At 46.4% G+C, this 17181-nt stretch overlaps 1 protein-coding gene across 1 annotated transcript in view; it reads left to right on the top strand.

Moving 5' to 3' along the window:
- The first annotated feature begins 1222 nt into the window (after positions 1-1222).
- FOXO1 (forkhead box O1) overlaps positions 1223-17181 on the top strand; it is a 114605-nt gene continuing 98646 nt past the window's right edge. The window contains exon 1 of the mRNA XM_021672830.2: positions 1223-2278. Coding sequence (XP_021528505.2) covers positions 1652-2278 — 627 coding nt within the window. The 5' untranslated portion in view covers positions 1223-1651. The remainder of the gene's footprint in view (positions 2279-17181) is intronic.

Below are 17181 nucleotides of genomic sequence, written 5' to 3'. Positions count from 1 at the left end.
GATGTCCTAGACCTGCAGCCCAGATGAGGAAAGGTGGGGTGTGGGTGGGGGGTTGACTGACGCACACAGCAAGTAGCCTCAAGAACTTGGGGGTGGGGCAGGCTGCGCCCCAAGGTTTTGGTCCTTTTCCCCGCCCCCCTGCCGTTTTTACTTAACACTCGATCACTTCCGTTGTAAATAAAAAATAACAAACAGTTAAATTTAATTAGGGGTAGGTAGTAAAGTGACTTGGTTCTCGCTAACTGCGTTCCTAAGCCCTTCGCTGCGGGCCCTGAACTCAGTGGACGGAGTTGAAGTTCCCGCCCAGGGGAAGAAGTTCCCACAGAGGGCAGGCGGTTGCGGGTGCCTTTGGATCCGTGTGTGCATTGAGACGGGGGAGTATCTCCTCCGGGCGCCGGAGTCCCAGTTCCTCATGTTTAGCCCTTTAAAAAAGGTCAAGAATACAGTGAATCCGGCTGGGGGCTGCTTGGCTGGGCGACGCGTCCCCAGCTAGACAGAAAGGCACAGGTTGAGCCCGGGGGTGCGGACAGGTGGGCGCGGGGCGCGGAGAAGGCACCCCAGGCGCGGACTCGACCGCAGGGGCCCGCGGCGCCTGGGGCGAGGGGCGTGTGCCGCCTGTGCGGGGGCCGGAAGACTTGACAGATCGCAGCGAAAGAAAACATTAAACCAAAACAAAACCCACCGATTCCCCACGTTGCTCAGCAAAGACATCGTGGGTGGAGCCAGGAGGGAGCTATTGAGTAGAATTCCGCGCGGCCGCCTCCGCCCGTCCACCACGCGCCCCGGGCCCCCGGCCCCCGGCCCTGCCCGCTCGCCGGACTCGGCCCGCAGCCGAGGTCAGGGCGCAGTGAGCGCCTCGTCCCACCCGGGCTTCCCGAGTACTCGGTTCTGCAACTCCGTAGTAAACAAAGTGTCGCCGCCACCTCCACGCTGGTTTGCTTCCTAGCAATCAAAACACTGAGAAGGTGAGAGAATCACAGAGACACTCGAGAATTACCAGAAAATAATAGAGATCCAAAAAAAATAAAAAAGGTGTGTGAAAGAGAAAAACACCCCACTACCCCCCACCAGCCCACTGCCGCCTCCCGGTGGAAAACCGGGCCCCGCCCAGCCCGGAGCCCACTGGCTGCCCGGGCGGCGGTGCCGCGTGCCCATTGGCTGCGTGAGCTGTCGGTCAGGGGCGGGCCGGCGCGCGCGCCGCCGCGGGCGGGGGACGGCGGCAGATCCCGTAAGTCGGGCGGCCTCGTAGTTGCTGCAGCCGCCGCCGCCGCCGCCACATTCAACAGGCAGCAGCGCAGCGGGCGCGCAGCCGGGCAAAGCGAGCGGCCCGCGGCGTCCGTCCTTCCTTCCGTCCGCGGCCCTGTCAGCGGGAGCGCGGCGCAGGCTCTGCCCCTGCTCGGCGGCTCTGGCCCGCCGTCCAGTCCGTGAGGCGGACCCCGAGGAGCCTCGATGTGGATGGCCCCGCGAAGTTAAGTTCTGGGCTTGCGCTTGCACTCCGCCGCGCCTTCCTCCCAGTTTCCGTCCGCTCGCCGCACCGGCTTCGTCCCCCCAAATCTCGGACCGTCTCTTCGCGCCCCCTCTCCCTCCGCCCCCAGTGCTGCGCTCTTCCCCTCTTGGCGCTCCCTCGGCTGGGGGAGGGGCGGGGGTCACCATGGCCGAAGCGCCCCAGGTGGTGGAGATCGACCCGGACTTCGAGCCGCTGCCCCGGCCGCGCTCGTGCACCTGGCCACTGCCGAGGCCGGAGTTTAGCCAGTCCAATTCGGCCACCTCCAGCCCAGCGCCGTCGGGCGGCGCGGCTGCCAACCCCGACGCCGCGGCGGGCCTGCCCTCGGCCTCGGCGGCCGCTGTCAACGCTGACTTCATGAGCAACCTGAGCCTGCTGGAGGAGAACGAGGACTTCCCGCAGGCGCCCGGCTCCGTGGCGGCGGCGGTGGCGGCGGCTGCCGCGGCCGCCGCCGGGGGACTGTGCGGGGACTTCCAGGGCCCAGAGGCGGGCTGCCTGCACCCAGCGCCGCCGCAGCCCCCGCCGCCCGGGCCGCTGCCGCAGCACCCACCGGTGCCCCCCGCCGCCGCCGGGCCGCTCGCGGGACAGCCGCGCAAGAGCAGCTCGTCCCGCCGCAACGCGTGGGGCAACCTGTCCTACGCCGACCTCATCACCAAGGCCATCGAGAGTTCGGCGGAGAAGCGGCTCACGCTGTCGCAGATCTACGAGTGGATGGTCAAGAGCGTGCCCTACTTCAAAGATAAGGGTGACAGCAACAGCTCCGCGGGCTGGAAGGTGAGCGGCCTCGGCGCGCGGCCGGACCTTGGGGGCGCGGTGGGGCAGGCGAGGGCGCAGCTGTGCAGGTTTGCCCGGCCCGAGGGTGCGGGGCAGGAGGGCAGCGTGTGCCCAGGAGGGCGGGCGAGAATCGGTGGTCGCGGTGTGCTCGCCCGGGTCGGTCCGGGACCGCAGTAGGTGTGCGAGCGCGCCAATCAGAGTCCGCGTGGGACGCGGAAAGGGGCTCGTTGGGGAACTAAGTAAAGAACGTGCGTCAAGAAGTGGACGTCAGAGCGGCCGAAAAGTTTGCCAGTGAAAGGAGAAAGGGGTTCGCTGGGAGCGGCACCCCCACGGCCCTCGCTGACTGCTTCGGCTGCCCCTTCCCTCCTGGACCTCCGCGGCGCGAGGGCTGGTCCTCTTCGGCCGCGCCGCGGAGCTGTTTCCGCCGGGCACGGCGGGGGAGGGCTCGGCAAGGGTCTCCGGAGCCTCCCTGCCCTGGGGACCGGGCTGCAGGTGGAGGGGACAGGCACAGCGCGACCGGCTGGGGACGGTAAGGCCGGTCAGGCAGTTTCTGGAGGCGGTGCGCATTTTGCTTTGTTTTGGTTTTCTCCAGAGTGGCCTCGAGTTCAGGGGGCCGGGCGTCCAGATCCCGAGGTGGCGCCTCCGACACGTGCGAAGGGGCGGCCACCGCCTGCGGAGCGCCGGCGCCCGGCCGCGCGGGGCGAGCTAAAGTTCAAGTGTGACCCTCGGCGGGGGCGGGCGCGGGCGGTGACTAGGGAGGGGCTCTGGGCGCAGGAAGCTAGCGCCTTTAAAGGGCCAGCGCGTCCGGGCCGGGCGCCGTGGGGCCCGCGCTTCCCCAGTGGGGAAGCGCCCGAATCTGGTCTTGCCCCTGGTACGAAGCTTTTAGTTAGAATCACAGAGGCTGCCCTGGGGTGCCGGGGGCTGGGATGAGTGCGTCTTTTCCTGCCTTGCTACCCTATTCTTGAGCGTGGAGGTCCAGATGTGGGGGCGAGGGGCCAGGCGGGGGGTTTTGCGACCAGTGTTTTGACGGTGTCGGAGTGTCGGTGCGCGTTGAGGGAGCGGAGCTTCGAAGGATGATTTTTGCCTTTCAGAACGTGGCCAGGAGACACTTCAGCGCGGGGTGAGGCACTTCCCGACTCCGAGGAGGGCCTCGGCTAGGTCCGGGGAGGCTTCCCGGGGGCGAGGTCTAGTCGCCGCGCGGCCTCCCCAAGCTGACAGTTTCTCACTGTCACCGGTGGCAGAATTGCTGTAAAGGCCGACTAGTTGAGTAAACACTTTTTCGAGACGGAGTCTCGCTCTGTCGCCAGGCTGGAGTGCAGTGGCCCGATCTCGGCTCGCTGCAACCTCCGACTCCCTGGTTCAAGCGATTCTCTGCCTCAGCCTTCCGAGTAGCCGGGATTACAGGCACGAACCACCACGCCTAGCTAATTTTTGTATTTTTAATAGAGACGGCGTTTCACCATGTTGACCAGGATGGTCTCGATCTCCTGACTTCGTCTTCCGCCCACCTCGGCCTCCCAAAGTGCTGGGGATAACAGGCGTGAGCCACTGCGCCTGGCCGAGCTAAACACCGTTTTAAACAAACTTTCCTCGCCTCTCATGTCGACTGTATAGCATAATAAAGATTGGTGTTTGCTGCGCAGTTGTTAAACCAAGGTTATTTTACATATAGTGTCATCCTTGTGGTTAATGCGTGTCAAAAAGGTTAAGTTACTCACACCATGTTGAAGTTCCTGGAGGAGTTAAAGATGCATTTTATTTTTCCAAAGTATGTTTTAGAGTAAAGGGATCACTTATGACTTCATTACCAGGCATTACATGCAATTTTACCAAGTGTTTGAAAAAGGTAAAGTGCCTTCTTACCTTTAAGCTCGGCATATATTCTTTTAAGTCACAAAATCGAAATTGTCTGCCAAGTCTTGTTTTACTTAACATTTGAATTTAAGTACTTGACTTACTTGCTCATCTATCAATTCTATTTCAGCTGTTACAGAGTATTAGCCATTAAATAAAATCCCGTCCCCCCCCCTTTTTTTTGCATTCAAAGTACAGTGTATACTTACACCATTCTTTAGTCCTTGGAAATGGATACAACCTACTTCAACTTGCTGGAGTGCCTTTCTTTTAAAGATAAAGGCAGTGTTTGGGATATTTTTAGTTTTGCGTCTCAAATGGCATTGTCAGAGTGTTAGTCTTAAACTGGGAATATAACTTATACTTTTTAAGATTTAGGTTTTTAGAAAATAGATTCTGATGTTAAATCATCTTTGCAACCATTTTATCAGGTTCTTGTTCTCATTTTTTTAAAAAATGGGAGAATAATTTAGTTTTTTTTAATTTTAATTTTTGTTTTTTTAAATTGCCAGAGCTAGGAGACCTGTTAAGGGCTAACTGTCCGGAATTGGAGGCCGGCGGGCAGCTCCCAGTGGGAGCCTAATGGGACTTTGCTCTGGAGCAGGCTGCCTTTCTCAAATGAGTAAATGTTTCAGGTGCACTGTCGGTTGATTTAAGTCGGATTACAGCAAGTGCTTTTTCAGTTTGAGTAAAAGAGTATTTTAAGAAGAAAAGAAAGAACCTGAGCTGTTCTAACTCATAACTAGTCTTCTGGTTAGAGTTTCATAAAAACGAGTTACTTGTTAAAACCAAGTTTCACTCTCAGATCTGAAAGATTCCTGTTCTAAGATTCATAAAAGAGAAATTTTATTATGACTTTTAACTTAGATCCAGTTTTTAAATGCAAATCAACCAAAACTTACCTGTTTTAGGACCGAGGAGAAGTTGCTTTGGAACAAAATATTTCCTGTGATTTACTACTGGGAATTAGACTGAATCTTAAATAGTTTCTTGTGTGCTACTTCCTGGGGCCTGCCTGAAAGTTTGAGTCATTTGCATAGGACAAACTAGTTAGGAAGCTGTTAATGAATTCAAAAACTTTTAATGTCATTCTTTAGATAGTTAAGTGCTGGCTATATTTGAAGGATATGCATTTTGTGTTTGTGAGGATGATATGTTAAATGTCTTACACTTGTTTTAATATTGGCTAGAATAGCCATAAAGTCACACACAAGGTGGGACCTAAGGCTTTTGGAAAACCCGGGATCTTCTAAATCTAGTGCAGTATTTATAAATAGTGAAACTTAATTTCCATGACCTGTTTTCTCACATAGAAAGCCTTCTAAAACTTGGGAAGTGGTATTGTGAACTCCGAATTTTAAAATAAATGGCAGTTTTGAGTTGACTCTTTTGTTTTGATATTATTTGGAACACTGTTTAGGTTAAAAGAATGACTTTGATTATACCACTTAACTCTGGATAAAGAAATTGTTTTACTAGAGGATACCTCTTTGATTTTAGTTGAAGATAAAGCTTTTAATCTTTTTTTTTTTTTTTTTTTTTTTTTTGAGACAGTCTCCCTCTGTCGCCCAGGCTAGAGTGCAGTGGCTTGATCTCGGCTCACTGCAACCTTGGCCTCCCGGGTTAAAGCAATTCTCCTGCCTCAGCCTCCCGAGTAGCTGGGACTACAGGCGAGTGCCACTACGCCTAGCTAATGTTTTAATTTTTAGTAGAGACAGGGTTTCACCATGTTGGCCAGGATGGTCTCGAACTCCTGACCTTGTGATCCACCCGTCTTGGACTCTCAAAGTTTCAGTGCCTGGCTCCAAAGCTTTTTATCTTTAAGATAAATTTTTAATTTGGAGTGACATTTCTTATATTTGGCCTAGGAACTGACTGAATTTTCTTATATTTTAAAATAAATATTTTGTAATTTGGGTATAATCTGTTGGTGAGTAATTTAACCAGCCACAGAGATCCCATTAGAAAGATGGCTGCTTTTTTTGTTGCATGGTCACATTTGACTTAGAGAATCCTGGTGAGATTGAGTGGTTAGAGGATCTGAGCCATCTTTCCCACTTCTGGATTGTCACTGAAATTACCTTAAAGAAAGCCTTAATAATCTTTATATATATTTGGGGAAATGAGAATGAAGAAAGAACTCAAAATGAGGGAGGGGGTTATGCAGCTAAATGTAGCGTCTTATTAAAGGCTGAAAGTTACCTGACTGTGTCTGACAGCTGAAACATTTTGTTTGGAAATTCCAAAATAGATGCCAAATCAGAATACTTTATTTCAGATTCTCAAGAACTTTACTTTTTATACATGGTTTTGTGGCAAGTCCTTGGTTCACGGGATGGTGAGAAGATTGGCCACTGTTTTTGAATGATACTGTTTTTGTTGTTGTTGTTGTTGTTTTTCTGAGAGAGGGTCTCACTCTCCTGTCCAGGTAAGAGTGCAGTGGCTTGATCTCAGCTCACTGCAGCCTCTGCCTGCCCCGGGCTTAAGTGATCCTCCTGCCTCAGCCTCCCGAGTATAGAGTACTTGGGATTATAGGTGGGAGCCAGGCCCAGTTTTTTTTTTTTTTTTTTTTTAATGACAAACACTTGACTACTGAAAATAAGGCATTTTAATTCTCAAATTTAATTGTAAATTTGAAAAAAGTTAAAGGTCTTTAAGACCCCAGAATCACATTGGCGGCAGACACAGGTATTGATGGATTTCATGCTCTGCACACACAGGGAGTCTTCTCAGAGGCGATATGAAATGGGGATGAGGGAGAAGAATATTCAGTGGTGAGTTAGAATCCTTGTAGACTGTAAACATGTTGCCTGTCCTGTGCTTCTAGCCCTTTCATCCAAGCATCTAAACTGCAGTTTTGTATTAGACTTTCTAAGATAGCAGCTGTGTTTGACTGGAATTTCTTTGGGGAAGCCTGAATGATTTGCATTTTTCTGGAACACTCTGCCCTTGGAAACTACCCAGTTCTCTGGCATCATGGGAATTTACCCAGCCATTTTTTGGCCTATATGTGCTGTAGCTTTGGGGCTTCCTCTTGGAAAGGGAGTGTAAATACCACATAGTGAATGGGGAAAGCAGAATTTTCGATTGTGTGGGAGTTTGTCTGCTTCCCTGCAGTTCAAGATTTGCCTTTGCCTTTGTAGCAACAACTTGAAGAGACTCTCTCAACCCCCCAGGATCTCCCTGGGGTCATATAACCTTCCACCTTTTCTTGGTGCATACAGAATTCTGATGCTTCTGGTGGTGTTCCTCAGTTGTGAAACAGAGTAGACCACACGCACTTGAAAAAGTGTTTATTTTGGTGCCTAAGGGATATACTGTGTACACATACTTTAAGTGTGGAAAACATCTTCCTCTTTGCCAGTTGCTGATGAGGATGAACAAAAATCAAGTCAGTGGCACAGAAATTCTTTGTAGATATTACTACTTGATATCTGTAGTCTTATAAGGAACATCGGAAACTTGAAAAATACATTTTTGTACATTGGTTATTTTATGTGGTTCAAGCTTTTTAAAAACTTTCTTTTTTCATTAGCATCCCAGTTTACTCCACTCTGTCTGCCTATGGCTTATCAACTTAGTAGGTTAAGCACTGCGAATAGTTGAGTCTTGGATTGACTTATTCTTGCCACTTGGCAGGCATTTGGGCTACTTTTTTTTTCCCTTTACCATTTTTGTATAGTTTTGATAAAAGCTAAAAAGAAAAAAGCAATTTAGTTTTGACATTAAGCCTAATACAACTGAAACGGTAAATCTGCAGCTCCTTATCATATCATTTAGTGAATTTTTACCTTCATGTATTACTTTAATAAGGGCATAAATTCAAAATGTGTCCTTTATTTAAAGCTATGTTCATTACAGGAAAAAAAGTCGAGGGAGAACTATGCAGGGAAGCAGCCTCTGTAGCCCCCAATTCTGGTTTTTGTTCTGATGATCACTAAAGCTGCACTCTTTATGGGAGTTGGCTGTGTGTGTGTGTGTCTAAGTCTTCCTTTTCTTACCTTTGCTTTGAGAAATCCTTTCTTATCTTGGATTTCATTACAATGTACTACCCTGGTCCTCTTGTCATCTGGCTTCTCCAGTTGGTTTTATTTTTCCTTCTCCTGTCCTTATTTTTCCTTCTCCTATCCTCAATCATAAACATACCTCAGGACTAGTTGAGGACTTCTCTGGTCTTTTCCTAAGTAACTTACTCCTCTGTTGCCTTGTGTGTCCAATTACCTAAAGGCTGTGGATGTCCCACTTCTGCCTCAAATCCAGTATGTCTAAAACCAAACATATTGTATTTTCCCCTGCCCTCAGATGGCTCATTTCGAGGTCCCCAGTTGGGGTAATGGTCTAGTTAGATCTTTTCCTAGTTCTCAAACCTTGATGTCCTCTTGAGTACTCTCCTGGTGTTTAGTGTTCCCAAGTCTGTTAACTCTTCTTTCTTGGGGTCTGCTGAGACTTTAAGTTCCCACCCTCTAACCATTCCCCTACTTTAGCTTTTAGTATTTCAGGCCTGGACCATCCTGTCCCCAGAGCTTAGATCATCTTGTGCCCCCAAATTTTGCAGATCCTGCTCAGTTTGCAAGGCTCAAGTCAGTTCACCAACTTCCAGTCTTGGCTCCTGCCCAGAGGAATTTTTGCCCTCTGAGTGAATATCTTATAATCTTTTAATTCATGCTGCTGTGTATTATATATAATTTAACTTTAACGTATGCATGTCTTGGCTTCTCAGTTATATTGTAAATAACGTTAGGAAAAAAATTCTTTCTTGAAACATGAGTCTTTTATATTTCAGCTTCCTGTGTGTTGAGAGTATCACAATCTGTATCATGTGAGAATAGTTTAAGAAGTAGTATAACTAAAGAACAGTGATGATTTTATTTTCAACAGATTGTCAAAGTACTTTTTTTTTCCATTTATTTGTTGATTGATTACTGTGTACAAAATGTGCTAGGTGCTTTTGAGTGGTAGCAATGACTCGAAACATAGATCCAGTAGGAAGACTAGATGCAACATGTAAATAACTGTGATACACAGTGGGAAGAGTTAAGTGTCTTAGAGAAAAATGAAGTTCTGTATTGGCCAGTGAACCAGGCATTGAGAATGGGAGAATGGGCCTGGCACAGTGGCTCACGCCTATAATCCCAGCACTTTGAGAGGCTGAGGTGGGCAGATCATTTGAGATCAGGAGTTAGAAACCAACCTGGCCAACGTGGCGAAACCCCATCTCTATTAAACATACAAAAATTAACCAGGTGTGGTGGCACTCATTTGTAGTTCTAGCTACTTGGGAGTCTGAGGCAGGAGAATTGCTTGAACTGGTGGGGCAGAGGTTGTGGTTAGCCGAGGTCATGCTACTGCACTCCAACCTGAGCGACAGAGCAAGACTTTCATCTCAAAAAAAAAAAAAAAAAGAAAGAAAAGAAAAAAAGAGAAAGAAAATGGGATGAGAGATTGTTCCCTTACAGTTTCACTATGAATATTTTCAACAATTCAGCAAAGTTGGAAGAATCTTAAATTGAATGCTGTAATACCTACTGTGCTATAGCTAGCCTAGAGCCAGAACCTGCGCAACGCCATTTTATAAGACAAAGCTGTGTCTCCAAAAATGAGTTGTAACTGCTGCCCCGTTTTCCTTGCAATAACTGCTAACCTTAGCTTCTGTAAATAAAAACAGTTAGCTTGCTGTAAAGTTGCTTGTCCTGCATCCCCTCACCCCCTTGGTCCTAAAACCAGAATATAGTTTTTCAGTTTAAAAACCCTGCTCCCCCTGAGCTCTGGGCCGCGGGTTAGAGAGACGTGAGTCCTCCGTAGTCGCCAGCAATAAAGACCCTGCAATTTGGCATACTTTTGTCTTAGTAAATTATTCTAATCTCGCATTCCAATACTTCACTACTACCTTTTCTACTATTACCATTTCTTTATACTTGCTTGATCATATATTTGTGTAAATGCACACCTTTCTGTCCATCAATTCATCTGATTTTCAAGATATATTTTTGGGATGGTAGACTGGAATTCATAAAGGCCTGAAAATACAGGAAGCATCAGTTTCTCTGAGTGATAGACATGTGAAGTATATACAAAGTTTGAAAACTCTAGGTTGGGGCCGGGCGTGGTGGCTCATGCCTGTAATCCCAGCACTTTGGGAGGCCAAGGCGGGTGGATCACAAAGTCATGAGATTGAGATCATCCTGGCCAACATGGTAAAACCCTGTCTCTACTAAAAATAGAAAAATTAGCTGAGCACGGTGGTGCATGCCTGTAGTCCCAGCTACTTGGGAGGCTGAGGCAGGAGAATTGCTTTAACCCGGGAGGCGGAGGTTGCAGTGAGCCGAGATCGTGCCACTGCACTCCAGCCTGGGACAGAGCAAGACTCTGTCTCAAAAAAAAAAAAGTCTAGGTAGGAAGGACATATGAAAATAACATTTTGTTATAGATCAAACTTATGAAATGATATCTTTGCTTTTGCAAAATAAGAAATGAAAATATGATTACATTAAAAACATTTTAAAATGTTACTTCTTAGGAACACACTTGTGTAAATATGGAGACCTATGGGATGCAGTTTATAGCCAATTTTGAAACTGACATACGGAATTTGGTTATACATAGAACTGATTATGTAATTGACTTATGTGAATAGTTGGTATTTACAATGTATTTAGTTTTTTGCTTGATCTGTTCTTTAAAATTAACTTCTATGAGGTCCAGTGTCCTGGTAACAGAGTGATTCAGAGAAAGAAAGATTACTATTAAATATAATTCTTGTTTTTTTGAAAAATGAGAAATTCTGAAGTCAGGAATTTCAAAATATACGTAAGGCAATTGTAAAGGAAGGCTATATTGGCTTCAAAAGATACTTCACAATGTAACTGTCAGTTCTAATATTGCACTAGCTAAATATTAGATATTCTTGATAGCTTTCTCATTGTAATATTTCTCTTCCCACTAACCCAAGTGCAAGAATGAAGATTATAATATGGGGTATTTCAGTAGATCTGGAAGAGGTTAAATTTAGGCCAAACCCAAAATTGACACCATACAGGCCAACAGGACTGAACGTATTCAGTGTAAAGTGTACTTGGAGTGACTCTGACTAGCTCATGTTGAACCAAAAGGTTTATGCAGTAAAACCGACATTGTGGCACATCAGAAGGCACAGATACAGATTAATTAAAACTCATCAGCCATTTAGAAATGACAAGTATTGAGGAAAGCTGTCTGGGTGCGGTGGCTCACACCTGTAATCCCAGCACTTTGAGAGGTTGAGGTGAGTGGATCACTGGAAGCCAGGAGTTGGCCTGGCCAATATGGTGAAATCCTGTCTCTACTAAAAATACAAAAAACAGTTGTCGTGGTGCATGCCTGTGGCCTCAGCTACTCAGGAGGCTGAGGCATGAGAATCCCTTGAACCTATGAGGTGGAGGCTGCAGTGAGCTGAGATTGTGCCACTGCACTCTAGCCTAGGTGACAGTGAGACTGCCTTAAAAAAAAAATGCAGAAAGCTATTTTACTAATATGTTTGTCCTTATAGAAGCAAACATTTTATTTAAAAAATACACTGCTGCTCAGTCATGGGAGACAGTTAAAGTAAATGAAAAGCCCACTACCATGAGGTTTTATTAAATGTCTAAGTTACCTTCCATGTGGAAAAAATAGCTTTCAAAGCATACGAGGATCTCACACTTGCATGATTGTTAATGATGCCAGGGAAAACTAGTCAAAACCAACTAGGAAACGATATGGAATTGACCAGCCTAATTTTTTTTTTTTTTTTTTTTTTGAGATGGAGTCTCACTCTGTCACCCAGGCTGGAATGCAGTGGTCCAATCTCAGCTCACTGTAACCTCTGTCTCCCAGGTTCAAGCAATTCTCCTGCCTCAGCCTCCCAAGTAGCTGGAATTACAGGCACACCATGCCTGGCTAATTTTTGTATTTTTAGTAGAGACGAGGTTTCATCACATTGACCAGGCTGGTCTCAAACTCCTGACTTCAAGTGATCTGCCCACCTTGGCCTCTCAATGTGTTGGGATTACTGGTATAAGCTCCCATGCCCTGCCTACCACTATGGATGTTTGTAGATCCAGTGAAGTTCAGAATTAACAGCTCATCTTTGGTCTTTTCATTTCTGTAAGTAAAGGTATTATGTAAAACATCTTCATCCTTCAACTCTTTTCTCATCTTGGTTCTAATTTTGAAGGGAAGAAATGTAGTAGGGTCTTATCTCCCTTAGGGAGGGGAGGTAGATCATTTCTTCCAAGGTAGCCTATCTCTGCTGACCTTGAGTCATACGAGTTCTTTAATTCTTAGAGACCTCTGCCTTCTCAGAGGCCAGTACCACCTCTAAAGTGTCATGGCCCCTTGGTCTACACTGCAGCACCACTCATCTGGGAAATGCTGTTATCTCCAACAAGCCCCACTCTATCTTTTATACATCTCTGGCCAGCCACACAGAAATTTCCACGCTGCCAACTTTTTCAGTGTGACTTGGTTCCAGCGTCTCTATACAGATCTTTGAGACCTAAAGAGAAAATCTTTTTCTGCCTTGATGTATTTTCTCCCTAGATGATATTTGTCTTATTTTATTTATTTATTTATTTATTTATTTATTAAAATGGGATTTCACCATGATGGCCAGGCTGGTCTTGAACTCCTGACCTCAGGTGATCCACCCACTTTGGCCTCCCAAAGTGCTAGGATTACAGACGTGAGCCACTGCACCTAGCCTCGATATTTGTCTTAATAACAATGTCATTCATTCTTTGTGCAATTCCAGTTACAAAGCTGGTCCTAATTATATATCCCATGAACTTAACAGCTGTGGAGCTCCTACCTATCTTACCTGATTAAAGCGAACCGGTGATGAGAAAGAGGGTGGAAGCGATTTCCCTTGTATCCTTTTGTTCTTTTTTGTTTGATTAAAGATATTTCTTGGATAAGCAGTTTTTTTCAATTGCTGTTCCTCACAATCTGGAAAATAAGTCATGGTGAAGGGCTGAATTTGCTCAGTTAAAAATGTGAAAGTAGCTAAGTGAACCTGGAATCAGGAAAGGGAGGGAAACCTAGTGGTTGCATTTTGTGACTGTAGTAAAAAAGCCAAAGTGCATGATTAATCCTCTAAGTCTTATTTGGGCCTAATGAGGAAAGGAGGAAGAGAAAAGAAAAAAAGAGAAGAGAAAAAAACTTTTTCATGTCAATATAGAAAGAATCTGCCAAAATAAGAGCTTCTGGCTGATTCACATTTGGATTATATGGGAAGATAAAGATTTCTTCAATGGCTTGGCATTCTGAAGAGTAAGCTGAGGCCTGGAGGCACTGGGCTTTGTCTCCTCAGTGTTTCTGCCCTCTCCTTTCATACTGGTTTTCCTTTTTTTTTTTTTTTGAGACGGAGTTTTGCTCTTGTTACCCAGGCTGGAGTGCAGTGGCGCAATCTTGGCTCACTGCAACCTCCGCCTCCTGGGTTCAGGCAATTCTCCTGCCTCAGCCTCCTGAGTAGCTGGGATTACAGGCACGCGCCACCATGCCCAGCTAATTTTTTGTATTTTTAGTAGAGATGGGGTTTCACCATGTTGACCAGGATGGTCTCCATCTCTTGACCTCGTGATCCACCCGCCTCGGCCTCCCAAAGTGCTGGGATTACAGGCGTGAGCCACCTCGCCCGGCCTGGTTTTCCTTTTTTAATGAAAAAATTAGTGTCTTTCCTCTGCTGGTACAATGCTCAGAAGCCTACCATGCTCAGAAGCCTGCCGTGCAAGTGGCTGAGGGAAAACCCCTCTTTGAGTGAGGAATCCCCAGCACAGAATGAGAGGGTCTTCATCTTTGCAGTGGTGGCAAGGGTGAGAGTGAAAAGGCTCCCTGCATTCTGTATCTGAAAAGAAATGCATTTAGAAGCTGGGCACTGGCTCACGCCTGCAATCTCAGCACTTTGGGAGGCTGAGGTGGGCAGATCATGAGGTCAAGAGTTTAAGACCAGCCTGGCCAACATGGTGAAACCCTGTCTCTACTAAAAATATAAAAGTTAGCTGGGCGTGGTGGTGTGTGCCTGTAATCCTAGCTACTCAGGAGTCTGAGGCAGGAGGATCGCTTGAACCTAGGAGTCAGAGGTTGCAGTGAGCCGAGATCTCGCCATTGCACTCTGGTTTGGGTGACAGAGAGAGACTCTGTCTTGGGGGGCCTCAGGGGGAAGAAATGCATTTAGATTTCAAATTTAGTTTGGAGAGAGAAATTATAATTGAACACCTAATTCCCAGGCTCATAAATATTGTGTCCTTCAAAACTTGAAAACAAAATAACCGCATAAACATTTGGGAGTGGTCCATACAAGTACATGTCAAATACTTGAGACATTTTGGTTGCTTGGAAGCAAGGTCAAAGGAAATGGTTTGCATATGGTTTAGCCAGAAGCTCTTATTTTGGCGGATTCTTGAGGCAGTGACAGTCACAATGTGGATTTAATTGTTCTGTATTGACATGAAAACGTTTTTTTCTCTTCTCTGACCTTCAGGGTAGGGTTGCATAGGTAACATCAAGATGAGTATGTTCAGTCACCATAATTTTGTGTCAGAGATGATGCGGCTTCATGAGCTGTGAGGTTTAATTTGCAGAATCATCAATTTGGGTGGGCATGGTGGCTCACCTCTGTAATCCCAGTACTTGGGAGGCCAAGGCGGGAAGATAACCTGAGGTCAGAAATTTGAGACCAGCCTGGGCAACATGGCGAAACCCCATCTCTACTAAAAATACAAAAATTAGCCAGGTGTGTTGGCAGGCCCCTGTAATCCCAGCTGCTTGGGAGTCTGAGGGGAGAAGAATCGCTTGAACCTGAGAGGTAGAGGTTGCAGTGAGCTGAGATCACGTCACTACACTTCAGCCTGGGTGACAGAGGGAGACTCAGTCTCAAAAAAAAAAAAATCACCAATTTGTCACATCAGTAGATTTCAGCCTGCCATCATACTATGCTGTGATTTGAATATAGGAGAAAGCCAGCTATCTTGAGTTACAGTTACCTCATCTGTTTGTAGCAGAACTCTGCAGGGTTACCTCCTAAGCGGGGAGAGGGGAGGGAGGAGAGGGGAACTTGCAAAACTTGTAAATATCAACTGGGGTTGTTTGTGTACTTGGCACCAAGCTGGTTGCATTGGAAACTTTTCTCTCTGGATGGGTAGGTATGTAGGCCATCATGAAATTTACATGTGATGAATGGGAAAGCTTCCTGTGGATCATCCTACCCTGAGAGTTCTGTAATCTGTGTCTGAATTGGTCTGTCTCCTTCAACCTTTTAGGATTTAATTTTCTCTTTAGTGGCCCATTATGACATTTACATACGTTGAATTTGAAAGATTCCTATACTCAGTGTCTTCTGTTACTGGTGTGCCTGGAGCAGTTTGCGCGATTTGTGAGAATGAATTTTGTAGGACCTCGATTTATTTATAATAAATTATATTATAAATGTATATTTATATGTATATATGTTATGCATTTGTATTAACATGAAAGCTTTCTGATTATGATAAAACACTTTTTAAACACTTAGGTGACAACTACATTTTAGAGATCATCAAAATTTTACTTTTTTTTTTTTCTCTTGAAGTCTTTGGTATAATTAAAAAAGATAAATGCTAAGGAAAATTATCAGGGTTAAATATACCTGTAATTAGGTGTGTTTTGATGTTACTGACATTTTTTCTGGTTTTGGAGTGGATATTTTCCCTGCTGTGACCTCTGGGCTCTGTGGTTGTTCTCCTAGGGTATTATATTCCAGTAATTCTGGATGTTTCTTTAAGGTGCTTTGTATTTCTTGAAATGCCATTTTGAGACTATCAATGTTCTGAGCTATACCTAAATTGTACTTTTCATAAATAAAAAGAAAGAGTCCAGCCAAGCCAGGCAGAGAGAGTGGTGTGTGCCTATAGCCTTGGCTGTTCGCTAGGCTGAGGCCAGAGGATCCTTTGAGCCCAGGAATTGAAGGCCAGGCTGGGCAACACACTGGGACCGTGTCTCTTAAAAAAACAAAAACCAGGCTGGGCATGGTGGCTCATACCTGTAATCCTAGCAGTTTGAGAGGCCAAGGTGGCCAGATCATGAGGTCAGGAGATCAAGACCATCCTGGCTAACGGTGAAGTGAAACCCCACCTCTATTAAAAATACGAAAAATTACCTAGGTGTGGTGGCACGTGCCTGTAGTCCCAGCTACTCAGGAGGCTGAGGCAGGAGAGTTGCTTGAACCTGGGAGGCGGAGGTTGCAGTGAGCACTCTGCAGTGGTTGCATAGAGCCACTGTACTCCAGCCTGGGTGACAGAGTGACACCTCTGTTTCAAACAAACAAAAACCAAAAAACAAAAAAAACTTAGGCTGGGCGTGGTGACTCACACCTGTAACTCCAGCACTTTGGGAGGCAGAGGCGGCGGATCACTTGAGATCAGGAATTCGAGACCAGCCTGGCCAATATGGTGAAACCCAGTCTCTACTAAAAATACGAAAATTAGCTGGGCAAGCCTCTAGTCCCTGCTATGGGAGGCTGAGACAGAATTGCTTGAATCCAGGAGGTGAAGGTTGTAGTCAGCCAAGATCACGCCACTGCACTCTAGCCTGGGTGATAGATCGAGACTCCATCTCAAAAAAAAAAAGCTAAACAAAAGCAGAATCCAGGTTATTAAAATAAAAAAATTTAAAAAGCACGATTGTCACAGGCTTCAAAAATTACCTGCCTGTTTTTGAGCGTTTGGGCCTGTCCCTGTGCTTGAGGAGTGGACCCTCAGGGTGTCACTGCCCTTCTTTATGATCTTTTTTTTAGCCTGCAGTTCTCCCTGTGGTGTCTAATTCAGGAATAAATATCCTTTTTTTTATTTTTTTTGAGGGTCAATCTTGCTTCGTTGCCAGGTTGGAGTGCAGTGGCGAGGTATCTGCTCCCTGCAACATCCACCTCCCGGGTTCAAGCGATTCTCCTGCCTCAGCCTCCTGAGTAGCTGGGACTATAGGTGCGTGCCACCATGCCTGGCTAATCTTTTGTATTTTTAGTAGAAATGGGGTTTCACTGTGTTACCCAGGATGGTCTCGAT

This window comes from Aotus nancymaae, unplaced genomic scaffold (assembly GCF_030222135.1).
Source record: "Aotus nancymaae isolate 86718 unplaced genomic scaffold, 86718_ANA_hifiasm-v0.15.2.pri h1tg000043l, whole genome shotgun sequence".
In the NCBI taxonomy this organism is placed as follows: domain Eukaryota; kingdom Metazoa; phylum Chordata; class Mammalia; order Primates; family Aotidae; genus Aotus; species Aotus nancymaae.
Note: the sequence above shows the minus strand (reverse complement) of the source record. Positions and strands in the feature narration are given on the sequence as shown.